General features: G+C 40.0%; 1 protein-coding gene across 2 annotated transcripts in view; it reads left to right on the forward strand.

Annotated features, from left to right (window-relative positions):
• The first annotated feature begins 7,154 nt into the window (after nt 1–7,154).
• Nucleotides 7,155–20,164, forward strand: part of cldn19 (claudin 19) — a 38,921-nt gene continuing 25,911 nt past the window's right edge. The window contains exon 1 of one of the 2 annotated variants that reach the window (XM_034167382.1): nt 7,155–7,860. In XM_034167382.1, the coding sequence (XP_034023273.1) occupies nt 7,638–7,860 (223 nt within the window). In that variant the 5' untranslated portion in view covers nt 7,155–7,637. The remainder of the gene's footprint in view (nt 7,861–20,164) is intronic. The other variant, XM_034167383.1, reaches the window with a different exon arrangement.

Raw genomic sequence — 20,164 nt, forward strand, 5'->3', positions numbered from 1 at the left:
CCTTGCCTACTCCCAGGGTCATCACAGCCTATTTTCTCAGCTCCCTATACAGTCAGAGTCCACAACAACACATCCTCCTATGGACATGAGTGACTCCAAGTCATTCCACCAGCACCTTTCAGGGTCTGATCACAGACATCTACAAGATTACTTGCAAATTCCGGAGAAGTAGTCTGCTCTTGAAATCTGGCCAGATTTAGTTTTGAGCATGGGAAGTCTGCGAGACTCAGAAAAGTCCTCCTCCTAACATTAGCTACATATGACTTTGAACCATGCGCAAGAAGACAGGCAGAAGCCTCTAACTCCTTCAGTGTTATAGGATTCTGCAGCTGTGACTTGAGAAACTGCACTTAGAGTAACAGTTGTCTGTTGCATCACCAGTCGCAACTTCATGGAGGAACAGAAAAGTTACAGCTTTTCTTCAAATGATACAACAGACAAATGTTGTGTTACAGTTCATGTTTTTGTCATGTCTCTGGTGTGTTTTTTTTTTTTGCTCTCGTCAATATTGGTTTATGTTATTAAAACAGAATGGGAATTTAATTTATTGCAAATTCTCACATACAAGGAATTTAATCTGGTGTTACTGGTGCATAAACAACAATAATAAAAAGAAAGGAAAAAATACTTCTGTAAGAAGTAAAAGAGTCAAACAGGCAAGATTATGTTCACTATAAAATCAATATAACGTAATGGGATGGGACTATGAATGAATGAATGAATGAATGAAAACTATTTATTTCGAACATTTGATACAACAACAATTACAAGATAGATCAGTAAAGACAACAACAAAAAAGTTCCTACTGTGTACCCAACATGTCCGAAAAGGGGTAGGGTGAAGCATCAGCTTATTTATCCCTACCCCTTCTTCCCCACAACCAGTAATACCCCTTGCCACATATGCACATAGATTCCTACACACCTAAACCGATATATATATATATATATATATATATATATATATATATATATATATATATATATATATATATATATATATATATATCCATCAACATACGTACACATATATATACATATATACACACATATACACACACATATACGTATATATACATACACATATATATACACATATACACAAACATAAATATACACCTACACATACCTACTTACATACAAAATACTATATATTTACAAGCCGAAGCAAAAAACAAAAACACCCTAACCCTCATTACCCTTCCTCCTCCCTATACCTAGAAAAAAACATATTTTTGTACCGCTGTTTGAACTGGTTCATGCTTGGACATTGCTTGAGCCCCACTCCCAATCTGTTCCACATCCTCACCCCACAGACAGAAATACAGAAACCTTTTAATGTTGTTCGTGCCCACTGATGCTTTAAATGAAATTTCCCCCTCAGACTGCAATCCCCTGATCTGTTAAAAAACATATTTTTAATATTTGCTGGAAGTAAATTGTTTATTGCTTTATACACAATTTGTACTGTTTGAAAATGAACCAAGTCTGTGAATTTTAAGAATTTGGATTGTAAAAATAGTGGATTTGTATGATCTCTATAGCCAGTATTATGAATAATTCTTAGAGCTCTTTTCTGCATTACTGATAGTGATTGTGTTGTACCTTTATAAGTATTACCCCATACCTCTGCACAGTACTGTAAATATGGTAAAACCAGTGAGCAGTAAAGAATGCGGAGTGAGTTGTGGTCCAGAATATGTTTCGCTTTGTTTAGAACTGAAATGCTTCTTGACAGTTTACTTTGTATATGTTTTATATGAGTCTTCCAGTTTATCTTATCATCTATTATCACCCCCAGAAACTTATTTTCATGTACCCTTTCAATATCTACCCCCTCGACTTGTAACTGAACCTGTATGTCTGTATTACAATAGCTTGTAATCTCCTCAACTCTATTAATGCAAGTGATGTTGAACTATGTGCACTGAATCCATATTGACTATCAGTAAGTAATTTATGTTTATTTATGAATTTGTCTAATCTATTATTGAATAACTTTTCTAATAATTTGGAAAATTGTGGAAGCAAAGAAACAGGTCTATAATTTGTGAAGTGGTGTCTATCCCCAGTCTTATACAGCGGCACAACCTTAGCTATTTTCATTTGATTGGGAAATTTACCGGTTTGAAATGATAAGTTACAGATGTATGTTAATGGTTCTACAATCCATTCAATGACCTGTTTTACCACCACCATATCAATTTCATTTAAATCGGTAGATGTTTTATATTTACAATTATTCACAATGTCTATAATTTCTTTTCCATCCACTGCTGTGAGGAACATTGAACAGGGATTTCTTTCTATGAGATTATTATCCCAATCCTCAGGTTGGGAATTGGGATTTTTTTCTGCCAAGCTTGGTCCAATATTTACAAAAAAATTATTAAAACCGTTGACTACCTCATCCTTATTTTCCTTCTTGATATTATTATCAATGAAATACTAAGGGTAACTCTGTTTTTTATTACCATTTTTGATAATGCTATTTAATATATCCCATATTCCTTTAATATTGTTTTTGTTATTATATAATATGTTACTATAATATTCCTTCCTACATACCCATATAATATTAGTTAATCTATTTTTGTATTTCTTATATCTATTTTCTGCCTCTTTAGTCTTTAGTTTTATGAATTCTCTATACAGTGTATTTTTCTTATTACATGCATTTCGTAACCCTTTCGTCATCCATGGTCGATCTTGGATTTTTTGTTTTCTGTAGTCTTGTTTAATTGGACAATTTTTATCATATAATGATGTAAATATTTGTAAAAAAAGTTTAATATGCACTATCAACATCACTTTCACTGTATACCTTTTCCCAGTTTTGCTCCTGTAAATCCTTCTTTAGTGTGTTCATGTTTTCCTCTGTCCGCACTCGCCTGTATTTTATTTTCTCCTCTGGCTGATTCCGCCGATGGTTTCTATTATAAACGATGAAAACTGGTAGATGATCACTAATGTCATTGATTAATAATCCACTCACAGTGTTATTCTCAATATCATTGCTGAATATATTATCAATTAAGGTAGCACTATGGGATGTAATTCTGCTTGGCCTGGTGATTTTTGGATATAAACGCATACTGTACATTATACTGATAAATTCATCTGTTATTTTATGCTTATTTGGATTGAGCAGATCAATATTTAAGTCACCACAAATGAACACAGTTTTTTGATTACTTTTTGAGAACATTTTTCCCATACAGTCAGTGAATGTTTCAATACTAGATCCTGGTGCTCTATATATACAGCTGACTAATACATTTTTGCTTTTTTCTTCACATATTTCAATAGTTATACATTCTAATAAGTTATCGATCACAGTTGTCATATTGTCTACTATTTTATAATCCATGTTCTTATCCACATACACAGCCACTCCTCCTCCACTCTTATTCTTTGTTTACACAATTAAATTCATATCCATCCAGTTCAAAATCCATTCCTTTATCTTCATTGATCCATGTTTCTGATATAGCAATTATGTTAAATATTTTTTTAAATTGACTTAAATATTCTTTAATGTTGTTAAAGTTTGCATATAGACTTCTGCTGTTGAAATGGATTATTGATAATTTGTTATCCGTTTTAATGATCCGATTAAACTGTTCATCTGTATAATAGCAACAACTGTCATTGATATTTGAGAAGAAATTATTGTCCGGGTCTATATCGTGCTCCAAGTCCAGTACATTGTGGTCTGTGTATTTAAATGTTCTCAGTTCTACTTTTCCATGATCAGCAATCCTTTGAGTTATATCCTTCTTGTCTCCAGATGTAGATGATGTAGTAGATGAATAGGTTCCTCTGGTCTGTGTCATGGTGTTGTGATGTGTTTGTGTCCTCATACCTTATTGGTCGTATTTGTCCAGATCCTCGATGTTCCTGATTACCATAACCTTCGCTTGTTCTGGTGTTCCATTCAATTTGATAAATGTTTTGCAGTTGGATGTCCATGTCTGTTGAATTTTTCCCTGCTTTTTTAAGAAACGAGCTTTCCTGGCGATGTCTGCGTTTCTTTTGGTCAGATGTTCATTGATGAATACGTTTGTTCCTTTAAGTTTCCGTCCCTGTTTTAACAATGCCATTTTATGTATTCTGTTGACAAACCTCATTATAACTGCTCGCTTGTCTCCATCCTCTCTCCTGGGCAGGGGGTGGCACGCTTCAATGTTATTACAGTCCATTTGAATACCTTTAGATTACAGGAAGTCAGCCACCTGTTGTTCCACTGAGCTGGCCTCCTGCTCACTGGCCTCCCCTCCGCTGTCTTCTGACACCGCCCGTGCATAGGATCGAGGTTTAATATGAATTCCTGTAATAATAACGTCGTTCATCCTTGTGTACTGTTCCAACTCTGCAACACGGTTCTCCAGGTGCGCCAGACGCCGGTCTTTCTCGGCATTCTGGATCCGGAGAGCCTTCACTTCTTCCACCAGCTCCATAATGGATTTCTGCTGCATTTTAACAACAGAGATTTCCTCAGACAAAAAGTCCAGGGACTTTTTGATATCGTCTCCCTCCTCCGCCGTCAGTGCCTTCTTCGGACCCATGGTCAGATAACTCCGCGCTGGCACCTCGGGCCTCGGTAAAGCCGCACCGGTGGAACTGCGCTGACGCCTCGGGCTTCAGGTGGAGCCGCGCCGGTGGATGTGCGCTGACGCCTCGGGCTTCAGGTGGAGCCACGCCGGTGAAAAACAATCCTCAGTAGCTCCTGGAATTGAAACTCCAACTGTTCTTTTGATTTAAAAAATACACTTGGGTAAATTATTCCACCAGAGTAAGCTGGTTCTTAGCAGGAGTTTGCGCTCTTGTTCCCCTCGTAAAGTGTAACATTTCTCCCATGCAGCTGGATGCTTCTGTTTTAGATACTGGAATAAGTTTGTTGTGCAGCAAAAGCATATGATTGGTGTGCAGATGTACAGTACCTTTCAGTGCAGAGATGACCAATCTGTAAATGGGGAGTAAATGGGGGCCTCTGGAAGTATTTATTAGTCTAGTTACAGATGGAAAGAAGCTGTTTTTGTGTCCTGAGGTTTTAGTCCTGATGGACCTCAGCCATCTGCCAGAGGGGAGGGTGACAAAGAGTTTGTGACCTGGGTGGGAGGGATCGGCCACAATTTTCCTTGCTTGCCTCAGGGCCCTGGAGGTGTACAGGTCCTGTAGGGATGTCAGATTGCAGTTGATCACCTTCTTCATTGCGTAGATGATAGCAGACTGCTCCTGTCCTTAGCAGTGGCAGCAGCGTACTGGGCGGTCATGGAAGAGGAGATGATGGACTCAGTGGTGGCAGTGTAGAAGTTCACCATCAATATTTTGGCAGGTTGATCTTCCTCAGCTGCTGCAGATAGTGCATCCTCTATTCTCTTGACATTCAGCTCCCACTAAAAAGCTGCTGTTTAGTTGGCAGCAACTTGGCTTAGTGTTGCCTCACAGCAAGAAGGTTGTGGGATTGCTTCCCACCTTGTCATTTCTATGTAGAATGTGTATGTTATTATCATGTTTGCATGGGATCCCCCTGGGTGCTCCAGCTTCCTCCCACATCCAAAGACATGTGGGTTAGGCAAATTGGTATCTTTAAATTGACTGTAGATGTGAATGTGGTTGTCTGTCTATATGTGGCCCTGTGATAGGCTGGCATTCTGTTCAGAGTGTACCCTGCCTTTCACCCTATGACTGCTGGGATAGGTTTCGGCCCCATCATGACCCTGAATTGAGTAAGTGGGTATAGAGAATAAATTCATGGTGTATATTTCACACAGGTGTCTTTTGTAGGTTTTGACACAATGAGGCTCCATGTCTGTTTCTAACTATAATAATTACTCACAGTATAATTATTAATTCAGATAAATAAAGAACATATACAGCTGATGCATGCTGTGATGGCAGCAATGCTTTCTAGTTGCAGTTTCCCTCTTCTACCACTAGATTCTGAGCGTATGCATGGTCAGAACTGTGTGCATATTTACATAGATTTCTAAGTTTAATTTAACTTAATTCACCAGGTTAGTCCCATTGAGATCAAGAACTCTTTTGCAGGGGAGACCTGGGCAATTATAAAGTTTTCAATTCACCTAACCTGCATGTCTTTAAATATGGGATGAAACCGGAGCACCGGTAGGAAACCCACAAAAACACAGGGAGAACATGCAAACTCCACACAAAAAGGTCACAGGTGGGAATCAATCCCATGACCTTCTTGCTGTGAGGCAACAGTGCTAACCACTAATCCATTGTGCTGCCAGTTCAAGTAAGTACATGTTTGTAACTTCCACACTGTGTAGAGATGTTCGTATGCATGTTTTAAACACAAATCTGTGTGTATGAACGAGTGATAAATGAGGACTAATACCAGCGAGTATGTCCAAGTGCATGTGTGTGAGAGCTGAGGGTGAGAGATGTCCCTTGCAGATGTGAGAAAACATGTTAGACTGCATGTATCTAACACTCTAATTGGCAGAATGAAATCAGAGAAGACTAAAGTAAATTGAAGGTAATTTAATGAGTCGAGTTGAAAGAGAAGCGATAGTGTGCCGAACTGTGGGAAAGGTTCTGCGCTCAAAGACTGGAGTGTGTCTGCATTTACAGCTGTGAACTTGTACAGTCTGGTGAACTCTCGCTCGCTTCGACTTCAGAGGATTCATTTGTTGGGGTTGCCATGGCGATGGGGAGGCTTGCTTTGGCGGCCCATAATTTCCAGAGCGCCTGTCTGCATGTGACACGTCCTTTTCAGCAAGGCTTTGTTTTGGTGCTGATTTACGTGTGTTTGTTGCACTGCGCCACCACCTCCTACTCATATCCAGATTGGGGGAGGAAAACCTGTCGGCGATCAGTAATGTCACGATCCGGTGGAAACCTATTAGTCATCTTGACTTTTGCTGATGGAATGGATTGCTGTAGATATTAAATCATCATTTGGGTTGGAAGAATTTGGTAATCTATCAGGCAGATTCATACAGCCAATCCTCAGCTCCAGTTATTGCTTTTAGTTTCTACCGCTGTTTGAAACATGCTTTTCTCACCACATTTCCCGGCTCCCCCCACTCCTAGTAGGTGGTCTTACAGCCGTTGTCCAATCACAGGCCTGCCCTTTACCCCGTCCCTCTGCAGTCAGCCTGTTAAGGACTTTTTCTTTCTTTTTGCTTCTTTCCTTCTGCCCCTCATTGAGCCACTTGTGCTGTGAGCAGATGGAAAGACTCTAGTGGGGGGAAAGTAAATGAACGGCAGCGAGAGAGAAGCCATGCAGGGAGGGAGGAAGCCCACCGTCAATACCTGATGAATTGAACCACTGACTTTCCACCCAGACTGAGTCCTAGAGAGAGAAAGGATTGAAGACACTGAGCCATCACCCCAGCTGCAGGGAAAAAAAAACAACCTAGGACGTGGAGAGTAAAACAAAGAAGGAGTTACAGACGAGAAGACAGGGGTCGTCTCCAGATGAGAACAGACAGTCAGAAAGAGATGCTCAGAGGGACCAGGTAGTAAAGAGAAACTTGAACCTGTTAGAGTGTCCACAAAGACTGCTCAAAGACAGGGTGACACCACGGTCACCCCAACAGAAGCTGCTGACAGTGACAGAGAGACAAGCGTGAGATCACACAGACAGCAAGAAATAGATAACCATGGCCAACTCAGGTCTCCAGTTGTTGGGTTATTTCCTTGCACTGGCCGGATGGATTGGCATAATCTCCACCACCGCCTTGCCCCAGTGGAAGCAGTCGTCATATGCCGGCGATGCCATCATCACGGCTGTGGGTCTGTATGAAGGGCTGTGGATGAGTTGCGCCTCACAAAGTACAGGGCAGGTGCAGTGCAAGATCTTTGACTCCATGCTCTCGCTGGACAGTGAGTACGATGTCTGAACACCTGAGCGCTCTAAGTGTGTCTGTCTCTGGCATTGATCTTCTTCTCCCAAAGTGTTTCAAACATTAGAACAGATTTTTTGAACAATGGTGCTATGTAACATATAAACATAGTGCGTGCTTGTTAACATGCAAGATGGAATCAAGAAAATAGACAAAATTACTAAGAATTAAGCCTCTTTTGTTCAACTTAAGAGATATTCATTGGATAATTTGTAAATGCTATTCAATTCAGTAATGCCCTTTTTTAAAATAAAGGCAACCATTTATACATTTTTATTAGCCAGAAAACCCCTTTTCTTGTAGAGAAATAGGGTATTCCAGATCCCTTCAGTTTTTATAGCTGGTTCTTTGATTTGGCCACATCTCATTAGATCCAAAGACAGCTTCCCACGGCCCGTCTATCTGGAATGCATTAAATTCAGAGGCTGTAAATTGTGTTTAGAATGATTCTGTTAGTGCCTGTAATGAAGTTCACGTTAGTCTTACAACTTAAAATCATCATGAAATGAAATGCGTGAGGAGTAGGAAGGGGCCTGGAATGCAGGGTTCAGACATAAATTAGCTTTGAATATGAGCCTGCTGCCATTTTTAATCTGTAAGTAGGATCAGCTGACTCATAATTAATGGCACACAAGATTACAATGACTCCATCCATCTAATGTTGGCCTAAATCATTCTATTAGGGTTAGAATGAAAGCCTACAGGGGGCAAGTTTGGTCAAAAGTAATATTTACAAAACCATTTGTTTTTCTCTGTGGTTTCCCATTTGGGACTTGTTGGCTTTTGGTGTACCACACTAGCTTCAGAGCGACAAATGCCTCACTTTGCAAACACTTTGATGTCTTGGTGTGTCATTATATCCAAACGTTTGTCTTTGCCGTTCTGCGTGACAGCTGCCTGATTCCATCTCCCGTCGCCTATGGTTTGTCAGAGCCGTAAGAACAGTGTATTGTCTTTGTGGATGAATAGAGGCAGTTAGGAGAAGAAAAGGTCAGTGTTGAGCCAAACACCAGAGATATTCCCAGAATGCACTCCGTCTTCCCCACATGCGAGCATTGTTCTGTCAACACACAGTTTGTTCTGCCTTCCTGAGCTGAAACTCGGCGCTGGAGCTTAATAACCCATGATCAATCAAAAGGTGTATTCAGGCGATGCTCATAGTGTTGTGGAGTGAGGATTACTGGTCTGAATACCCACTGTACAGCTCTGTGGTGTTGGTGTGCTCCAGTGGTAATGCTGAGTTCAGACGGAGCTCTTCTCCGTACCTTCACAGCAGGGGCAGCATGTGACGGCTGGTGGAATTGTTCATCAGACTGTGCTGCACCCAAATTGACTAAGTTATCGTAGTGGAAAGCAGTAGGTCTCAGTGGGTTTACAGAGTATTTTTGTCTAAAAGGAGATGATGGTATGATGGGGTGATGATGGTGATTAGAATATGGCATAGCTGGGAAAGCTGTCAGACAGGAGTGCAGACGGTGGTGCTGAAAGGACAGTTCTGCACAGACACATCACATCACAACATCCAGGTTTTACAGACACTGAGCCACCCAATCAACCTATTCAATGGTATTCACCCAGGCCTGAACATCTGGCAACCAACACTGAAAATTTCAATGAATAATACAGTATCCACACATTTTCAAAACCCATTTATTCCATTTCAGGGTCAGAGGTCTTGGAGCCTATCTCAGTGCACTTTGGGCAAGTGGAGGGGTACGCCCCAGACAGCCCACCAGTCTATTGTTATTATTATTGATGTTATTCAATGAATGATGTACATATGTGCGATGTGCATGTGTGTGCCACTGTGCTGGGATACCATTTGTGTTTTGTGAATTTTCACTATTATTAGACACTGAACTATTGCAAAAACTGAGACTGAAATATATGGATGCTTTAGATCAAACTTCCAGAAAACAATACGTATGTCAAGGAGTTGAAGGTTGTTGGCAATTTTGATCCTTATGAGGTTGGCAAAAAGATATCACCATAACTGACATTAAATTCTACATCATGGATCACAAAGATGCTGACAAAAACCGAGATGATGGTGTACACGTCTCTGGAAGCGAGTGGTTGGGTGAAAGATACAGTATTCGCACCATCATAATTAACAATAAAGTGACAGTAACTGCACTGGCATGTAAAATCCAGAATCAAGATGGTGGTGGTCAAAAGGTTTTTTATTTTTTTGTGGAAATTGCAACCTGATTGCCTGTAAAAATGGGTTATCATATGCACCATTCATCTGAACCAGATTTTTAGTGAGCAGTAGCCATGACTACCTGTTTTGGCTTCTTCTGTAATGAGACAAATTTAACTCCATAGGAAGTTAGCGGTGGTCACCGTGCATGCTAACGTCGTTATCAGGTTACAAAAAGAGTGTTTTCAATTTTAGAGGTGTTTACTGTATTTCTCGCTATCTGTTACATAATATATGACAAAGAGGATATATTTACACACAAATGAAACAGAGTTTTGCAGCTAGCTACCAGCCTGTGACGTCACCATGCTAATGTTCGCGAAATAAGTTCAGAGGTGTTATTAGGTTCCAAAAATGGCGTTTTCAGTTTTAGAAGTGTTTATTTCTCTCTAGCTTTTACATAATATATGAGAGACATGCACATAAACACAAAGCAAAGTGGTTTTGAAGAGACCAACCACTGATGTCATGGTGCAGCTCTACTCTGATTGGCTGTCATCCCTCGCCACTCAAAAAAGCAGAACCTCTTAAAATACCTTTTAAAATATGTCAAGGTTAGCCATCTTTGAACTTGTCCAAGGTCTGTGTCCCAAGAATGTTCCCTATGAATTTGAAGACTGTGACAGTAATAGGAGTGGACTTATGCTGTACACAGACAGACGGATGGACAGAGGGACAGACAGACAGACGGACAGACACCAGGTCTTCACAATCCCCGATGGCCATATTTTGGCCTCGAGTTAAAACAAAAGCAAAGTCAAAATTGACTAAAAGTAACTATAACTCAAAATAACATATACATGGATACACCAAAAAAATCTTTACAATGACCAGAAGGAAAACAGAATGAATTTAATGCTGAATATAGAGTGAGGTTCCACGTCGATCAGTATCTGCCACCCTGTTGCAGCGACGGCATTTGCTTTCACATCAGATCAGTCGCCGATGTTGCTAAGCATGTTGCTAAAACCTCACAGACAGAGTACCTGGATGTGCAACCGTCCGAAAACGCATCTCAGATTTCAAAGTAAATAGTGCGTAGTGCCCAAACAATTATTTTTCCTGTCTCTCCCTGTGAACACGTTAGAGATAGGCTTGTATAAGGCAGAGAGTGACTTTGTTGAAGCAGGTGTGCGAGAACATTCTGCCTCATGATAATAAAACAAGAAGCGTCTGTGTGTCTGTGTGCATCTGTTGGTCGCATATCTGTCATACTGTTTTTGTATTATTTATATCTTTATTTTTTGTCTCTCCCCATGAACACATTAGAGATAGGCATCTGTTTAAAGTAGACCTGCATTGAAATAAATGTGGTCAGATCTCAGAAAGAAATAGCTGATATGTATTTATAAGACCCTTATGAATGCAGTAAAGTAAATCTGTAAACCCAAATTTGTAATTCAGTGGAGAAATCTTCATTTAAAAATGACAAATTTGCAGCTAAAATTTGGCCCTCAGCGAAAACTGTTTGTACATCTGGATCATTTCAGTGACGCCCGGAAGAAGACGGAGCGCTCGCGCCGTCAGTCCGATCCCGCATTGAAATTGATTTTATCTGTTAGTAATGTTACTGTTATACACGTCCTGGTTTCAGCATCCAAAAGTAAGCTGCAATGAATGTGAGATACAGCTCTGCATGCTCAGATCAGCGGCGACATCGACAGCGTACGACGTTCTTCCCCGACGCCTCGCTCTCTGCCTCCGCTGCGCTTACTGAGTCTGCGTGCTCGATAAACGCCGAAGCGGGCCACTCACATTGCCCCCGTGTCAGCTGTGCAGCCGGCACCATGTCCCTGTCTACTGAATGGAGGTGCAGCCAACTTGGCAAAAGTCCAGAGACTACGCTCGCTATTTTGATGCAGAGCGGCCGGTGACACCTGTTGCTGCAAGGACAGACTTTCCGCAACGCCGCACGTCCCGGTAATCGGAGCCGCAGAGCTCCGTGGCCGCTGAGAGAGGTTTATATCTTTTTAATGACTTGGATTCTTTGCAGGTCCCGCCTCTGTACCCCGCGACAGTAACACCGGAGGCAAAAGACAGTAGATTTTCAATGCGACACCACTCAATCAAACGAGCGTATGAAAAAGTCCCCAAAATAATTTTCAAGCACAAATAAAAATAATGTGTACTCACCAAATGTGCCGCAAGACAATATGAAGTTTTAAAAAAAGTAGATCCTTCCGTATAAGACAAGAAAAAGGTGCAGATGCAAACTGACGTAAATCCACAAATTACAGTTGGCGCGCGCAATGCATGCTGGGATGGGATCTTTTCCCTGACGTCTCGGCAGCGTCCCGGATGTGATGACAGTTTTGTGGAGGGCTAAATTTTAGCTGTAAATTTGTCATTTTTAAACTAAGATTTCTCCGTTGAATGACAGATCTGGGCTTGCAGATTTACTTTACTACATTCAGAAGGATCTTATGTGTAAATATAAGTCATTTTTTGGTCCAAAGACCTGACTGTCGAAGCTGGCGTGTGAGAACTTCCGCTTTTGTGATAATAAAGCAAGAAGCGTCTGTGTGTCTGTCTGTGGCTCGCATATCTCTCAGACTGTTGGTGTATTATTTATATCTTTAATTTATTTTTATTCCGTCTCTCCCCCCTGAACATGTTAGAGATAGTCATCTGTTTAAGGCAGAGAGAAACTCTGTGAAGCTGGCGGGTGACAACGTTGTCTTGTGCCAGTAATGATGATGACTTCAAAATACAAATTTTGAAAATTAATCCCCCAAATTTTCATAATAAAGGATGCACATCATTGTACCATGCGCAAGCCATATCCAAAAGCTGAGGTCGAACTGGCCAATTTCTGCCAATTTATTTCACTGAATCACATTTATTTGAATTTTGTTGCGATCAAGTTGCGATCACCAGTGTCCCCGCCCATTCCAATACAGAAGCTGCATGGTTTTAATTAAAAAGTCTGAAGGACCTATATGACATGGTGAGATGGTGAGAGGCTTTGCTCATTAATGTCGGCGACATAAACATATTACTGTATTTACTGTTGTTGTAAATTACATTGATCATTCAATAAATCTATCGATCTCTAGAATACAGAAGTTTGTGTTTGCATCAACCTACGTTGATGTTCAGTTCAAGGCTTTGCCTTAGTTATACTATGCTCTTCCAGTAACATTACCCAGTACTAAATATTTCTCATGATATCATAACCTACAGAACTTAACAGCAGGAAGTCTTTAATCTTAAGTAAAAAAGGAGTATTCTGACAAAATCACCTGTGATATGGTTTAACCCATGACCTCACTTATGAGGTCAAGAAGTCAATATAAGAAGGAACAGTTTGCCTGCCTCCCCTTGCTCCGTGAAGAACCATTGTTGGAAACAATAACCAACTGCAAAACTTACTTTTCCTGTTTAACTTAATAAATGGTAAGTGAAAATCATTTGTATGTTTTCTTTTTTAACAAGATAATATTGATATCAAAGTAACATATTACAAAACAGACACAGAATAACATGCATGAAGTGTTACTAATTAACCCTCTGGGGTCGACGCCGTCGTATATGACAGCTAAGACCAAGATTTACTAAATTATAAATAATGTTTGAATGATATGAGATAGAAACTTACTTTTTTTGTTGAAAAGTTAACTCCGCAGACTTTCAAGCCAGCCATCGGCCATCTTTGTACTCCTCATAGAAGCTTTGTGATGATGTGTGCAATGTGAGTGTCCAATCGGAATTGGTTCATCATCACATGGTTTCCCAAAATCCAATCATAGGGCAGATTTACCTCACTTGAAAAGCCAAAGATCGTTTTCAGGAGTGATGTGTTACTAATTGGCCCGTTTGAATAGCCCCTGCGTGCTCCAATGAGTACATACTATTAGTACATACTCAGTGCGCCCTGTGCCATTATGCACAGCGATTAGTGAAAGCAGGAGCACATGGAGAGCCTCTGATGACAATCTCACGTGCTCAAACAAAGAGTGTGTAACTATCAGGATTGCTCCACTAGTTTGCATGTGAATGTTACTGGATAACTCTGTTGCTTTCTCTGCATAAAGCACTGTTTACCATATCAATGGAGAACAAAACGCATAGACCATTTTGTATATATTGTTCAAAATGTGCATTTGTGTTTATTGTTTGAACCTTTTTGTTGTACAGACTTTCACACAAGACCTCAAATTATACTCAACAAAAATATAAACGCAACACTTTTGGTTTTGCTCCCATTTTGTATGAGATGAACTCAAAGATCTAAAACTTTTTCCACATACACAATATCACCATTTCCCTCAAATATTGTTCACAAACCAGTCTAAATCTGTGATAGTGAGCACTTCTCCTTTGCTGAGATAATCCATCCCACCTCACAGGTGTGCCATACCAAGATGCTGATTAGACACCATGATTAGTACACAGGTGTGCCTTAGACTGTCCACAATAAAAGGCCACTCTGAAAGGTGCAGTTTTGTTTTATTGGGGGGGATACCAGTCAGTATCTGGTGTGACCACCATTTGCATCATGCAGTGCAACACATCTCCTTCGCGTAGAGTTGATCAGGTTGTCAATTGTGGCCTGTGGAATGTTGGTCCACTCCTCTTCAATGGCTGTGCGAAGTTGCTGGATATTGGCAGGAACTGGTACACGCTGTTGTATACACCGGTCCAGAGCATCCCAAACATGCTCAATGGGTGACATGTCCGATGAGTATGCTGGCCATGCAAGAACTGGGACATTTTCAACTTCCAAGAATTGTGTATAGATCCTTGCAACATGGGGCCGTGCATTATCCTGCTGCAACATGAGGTGATGTTCTTGGATGTATGGCACAACAATGGGCCTCAGGATCTCGTCACGGTATCTCTGTGCATTCAAAATGCCATCAATAAAATGCACCTGTGTTCTTCGTCCTTAACAGACGCCTGCCCATACCATAACCAAACCGCCACCATGGGCTACTCGATCCACAACACTGACATCAGAAAACCGCTCACCCACACGACGCCACACACGCTGTCTGCCATCTGCCCTGGACAGTGTGAACCGGGATTCATCCGTGAAGAGAACACCTCTCCAACATGCCAAACGCCAGCGAATGTGAGCATTTGCCCACTCAAGTGGGTTACGACGACGAACTGGAGTCAGGTCGAGACCCCGATGAGGACGACAAGCATGCAGATGAGCTTCCCTGAGATGGTTTCTGACAGTTTGTGCAGAAATTCTTTGGTTATGCAAACCGATTGTTCCAGCAGCTGTCCGAGTGGCTGGTCTCAGACGATCTTGGAGGTGAACATACTGGATGTGGAGGTCCTGGGCTGGTGTGGTTACACGTGGTCTGCGGTTGTGAGGCTGGTTGGATGTACTGCCAAATTCTCTGAAACGCCTTTGGAGATGGCTTATGGTACACCTGTGAGGTGGGATGGATTATTTCAGCAAAGGAGAAGTGCTCACTATCACAGATTTAGACTGGTTTGTGAACAATATTTGAGGGAAATGGTGATATTGTGTATGTGGAAAAAGTTTTAGATCTTTGAGTTCATCTCATACAAAATGGGAGCAAAACCAAAAGTGTTGCGTTTATATTTTTGTTGAGTGTACCTTTATAAAGTGTCAAAACAGTTGTTTATTATAGTTTGCTGTGTGTTTTGAATAAATGTGTGTGGAAAATTATTTTTTGCTTTATTTTTTCCTTGCCTATTTTTGATTGTAAACCTTTATTAGACTTATAAAACACAACAAAAACATATATATTCTGAAAGCACAGGTTGTCCTGGAGAAAAGAGACATAAAACTTGATTATGGGATGCAGAGAGAGCTGTTAACAGCAATAATAAATCATTTATGCCAGGCGAGTGAACTGTCCAAAAAAATGCCCTCGGACCCCAAAGGGTTAAAGATAGAAGACTGGTTATGGGTCATGAATGGGGACAAATGGTGTATTGTCACCCACTTTGTCGCATGAGAGTTATCCTAAATAGCTTTTGTTTCTACTCTAAAGAATTACTTTAGTTTACACTAAAAAAACAACCCCCCCCCCCCCCCCCCCCCCCCAAAAAAATGACTCACTGGAATGGATTTCCATCTAATAAATATATGTAGTCCCAACTAAATTAAATTAAATAATCTTGCATGGATGTGCTTTATTTGAGTTGGGGTTATATATATTTGATGGAAATCCTGCACATAACTGAACTGAGTGTGTGGTCAGTTTGCTTTGTGAGCTGAGCAGCACCAACTTGTCGCTGGGAGTGTTTAGTTATGAACTTCTAAACATAATGGCATTAATATATTATTATTAAGGCAGGGATGGTGGCCATGTGGCTAAGTGCATTTGTTTCCAGTTTAATGCCACCCCTGCCCATTCTCCATCTGACGCGGAGCTGCGTGAGGAAGGGTATTCGGTGTAAAACATGTATCAAATCAACATGCAGATCCACATTGGATCTGCTGTGTCCAAGGGAGAAGCTGAAGGGACGTACTTACTAGTGATATATAGTAATTATAGTGCAGCTGACACGGTTTGTTTTGTTTGACATAACAAGATTGTACATAATGTGCTAAGTTCCAATTTGACAATTTGAAGATTTTCTAAGATTTAAAATTTCCCATGCAAATTCCAAATACAAAGTTCCTGCTGAAGCAGCAAGGCTCCTGCAATATCACTCCAGGACGTCTTTGCTCTGCTTAAATGCAGGGACATCTGATATTGATAAAAGGTGTCCTTCAGTGTGGACATACTGTATATGCCTTGTACAAAAGTTGTGGAGATGAAAGGCAGAATCTGAGTCACACTGAATATGGGACAGCCGTAAAATGAATCTATATTTGGAATGCACTTTCCTGACATTCTCATTCTCAAGATCTCTTAAAATAACTGGCACGTTATCTTCTCTGTTAATGTTTCAAGGGTCTGTTTCCTGTGAAGTTTTAGGCACTGACAAAATAAAGTTTTTCCTCTGAGTTGCTTGTGGGGATTGACATTGTTTTCAGTGCAGCAAGCCTGCTGATGTACCTGTTCGATGTTAAATTAAGATTGCGGCATTTCACCTGTTTTTGGTCGACATAAATAGATAATATTAAATCATGATATTAATAAGATGGCTGACAAAACTGATTACACTTTCAATGATTTACAGTACAGTTTGTGAATGATAAAATGTACATATCACAGTTTTTCCTCCATTGGTTTGGCTCATTTCTTGAAATAGAAATATTTTTGAAATAACATGGACAAACCTCCAAACCACTTGGCAATTGTTCACACCAGAGTTGAATTTCTCATTCATTTCATCAAATTGCAAATGTCTTAGTACATGTCTCAGTGTCTCAGTACATCTTTGAAAATGATTGAGTACAGGCAGCCTACAGTTAGCACAGTTAGTGTACATTTAGCACAATTTCCAAGTGAACAGATCTTGTTGTTCTAACTCATGTTGATTCTTGGTCTAATGGTTGTTTGCTCCTAAACATGTCAGCTTCATTTCATTGTATAGGTTATCACATGTACTATAGTCTGTTCAATTGTCAAAATACGTCAAGAACCTAATACCATGAATACTCTATATACTTTTACACATCTTAAACACATAAAGTATTTATGTGTTTTTTGAGGAACCATCTATGCATTTACACATTTTACAGCCTTTGTAAACATTTAAACTTGTTTTTAAAGAACTTTCTATTCTTTCACACATTTTACACCCTTTTCAAACATTTTAAACATGTTTTTAAAGAACTTTCTATTCTTCTATTTTTGCCTTCTCTCATATTTTAAACATAGTTTTGTTTAAACATTTAAACATCTCTGTGTTTTTAAATGTCTGGCATAACTAACACATTTTAACACAAATAATATTAATACAGGGATGGGTATTGATAAGATTTTATCAATATCAATGCCATTACAATTCCTGTGAATTTTCTGCGTACTAAAAGTAGGTTTTACAGGTTTTCTATGTCAACAACATTTTATTGAGTCTTAAAGTAAATAAATATGAAATTGGTCACTGGATCCTTGATCTCTGGACATAAATAAAAATAAACAAAATCCATAGTATTTCTCAGTTTTTCAGACATTAATGGCACGGATGTCACTCCATATCTCTGAGCTGAGCTGTTACAGCTGGCTGTGCTGCAAGTCAGCATCAATGTAATTCATAAAGAATGCAGGACGTCTCATTTTGGGAGGAAAAAAAATGTTTTACTCTGTTGTAGTTTGTTGTCTGTGTTACAACGTTTGGAAAGAGGTGTCATTTGATTTAAAACATGATTCCCTTTGAAGTTATTAATTCCGGCTGGACTCTAACTTGACTCGGCAGAGAGTGGCGCAGTGTTTGGAGCTGTGTGAACAGAACGGAGGACGATTCTCGTTTCTTTCCTGCAACAAGACAAGAGACCCAGTTAGTGACTTTAATCTACACAAAAGTGACTCACGAGTAACATATCTAAATGGCTTTGAGAGGGGTTAAGAAGCAGACTTGCCACTTCTGAAAAGCAGGGAAGCAATGAATCATCAAAGCTGTGGGTCGGAGCCCAGCTTCGTTGCTTCAAGCTTCAAGAACAGCCGTTGTAGAAGCGGTTGATTACAGATCCGCTGCAGGGTCTGCAATCAATGTAAAGAAATGATCATTTTCCTGATAAAACACCCTCAAAAACAATGACCACTCTGAAGGACTGATAAGGGAATCTTCAAGCAAAAAGGCTATTGATGTCGGTAGATCAAATAATTTCTTGACGACTCTCGAAACGAACCGATTCTTGATACCCAACCTTGCGCCCTCTCTGAAGAATTCTGGTGCACGGGTGGGGCACATCATGAAAAGCAAAACCAACGGGATGCTCTTGTGTTGCAAAGCATATATTCATTTTTGACATGAAGCAGAAGGTTTGAACATATTACACCCATTCTGGCATCTTCGCACTGGATTCCTGTCCCTGTAAGAGCAGATTTTAAGGTCTTGCTGCTAATCTATAAAATTGTTCGTGGACTGGCGCCTTCTTAATTGGCTGATTTGGTGAAACCCTACGTACCGGCCCGGGTTTTGTGGTCGCAGGATGTAGAACTACTGTGGGTTCCTAGGGTGAAGAAGAATTCAGAGGGTCAAAGAGCCTTCTCTTATTGTGCACCCACTCTATGTCCTTGCGACCGTAAGGCAGTCAGATTCCGTGGACATTTTTAAGTCAAGATTTAAAAACGGATTTTTACTCCCTTTCTTATGAATAGCTTTTATTTTTTATCTGTTTTATTCTTTTACTTGTGTCTTTTAATGGTGTATTTGAATCTTTTATATTACTCACATTTTCATTTTGATTTCGAACTGTTTTGTGTGAGGCACCTTGATGCAGCTTTTGTTGTGATTTGGCGGGTTATAAATTGAATAAATTGAAATTATTTGTTACTTAGTTTGTCCACTGTGGTTTACACCTATCTGATGTATTTTTAAGTGCCTTTTTATCAACATTACCCCATTTAAAATGCAACCGGAAGTACAACTGACTATAATCCTGGCAAAATAAGTCAATAATAATAGTGTGCCAAAACTGAATTAAAAACGAAACTTAAAATTGAAAGTACAAACAAATGAGAATGAACAAACCTTTAATAACTAAGATTTAGCACATATGTTTTTTAGAAAATGTCTCACTTCTCCAATCATCTAAATAATGCAACAAGTTCCATAAAACACCAAACATTAAGAGATTAAATACAACCACTTTCCACCTTAATTTGCACTCAGATTACATGCGGTGTAAATATCAAATTGCAGTTGGACCCAGTGCACTTGCACTATGCCCTTTAGACTGTGCACTGCAGATCATCACGCCAGGCAGGGGTGATGAAAAGGGGAGAATAAGGAGAAGGATTCTAGGGGCCCATGATTGACAGGGGTCCACAGAGACCCCTAATACAATTATAATACTGACAAAATATGCAGGGGGTGGCCCAGTAAGATTTCTTTTCATGGGGCCCAAAATCCCTGGCGGTGCCCCTGATGCCAGGCCCCAATGTTTCATCACTACTTGAACTATTTACAGTTGTATGCAAAAGTTTGGGCACACCTGATGATTTCCATGATTTTTCTTTATAAATCATTGGTTGTCTGG

This window comes from Thalassophryne amazonica, chromosome 3 (genome assembly GCF_902500255.1).
Source record: "Thalassophryne amazonica chromosome 3, fThaAma1.1, whole genome shotgun sequence".
NCBI classification, from domain to species: Eukaryota; Metazoa; Chordata; class Actinopteri; order Batrachoidiformes; family Batrachoididae; genus Thalassophryne; species Thalassophryne amazonica.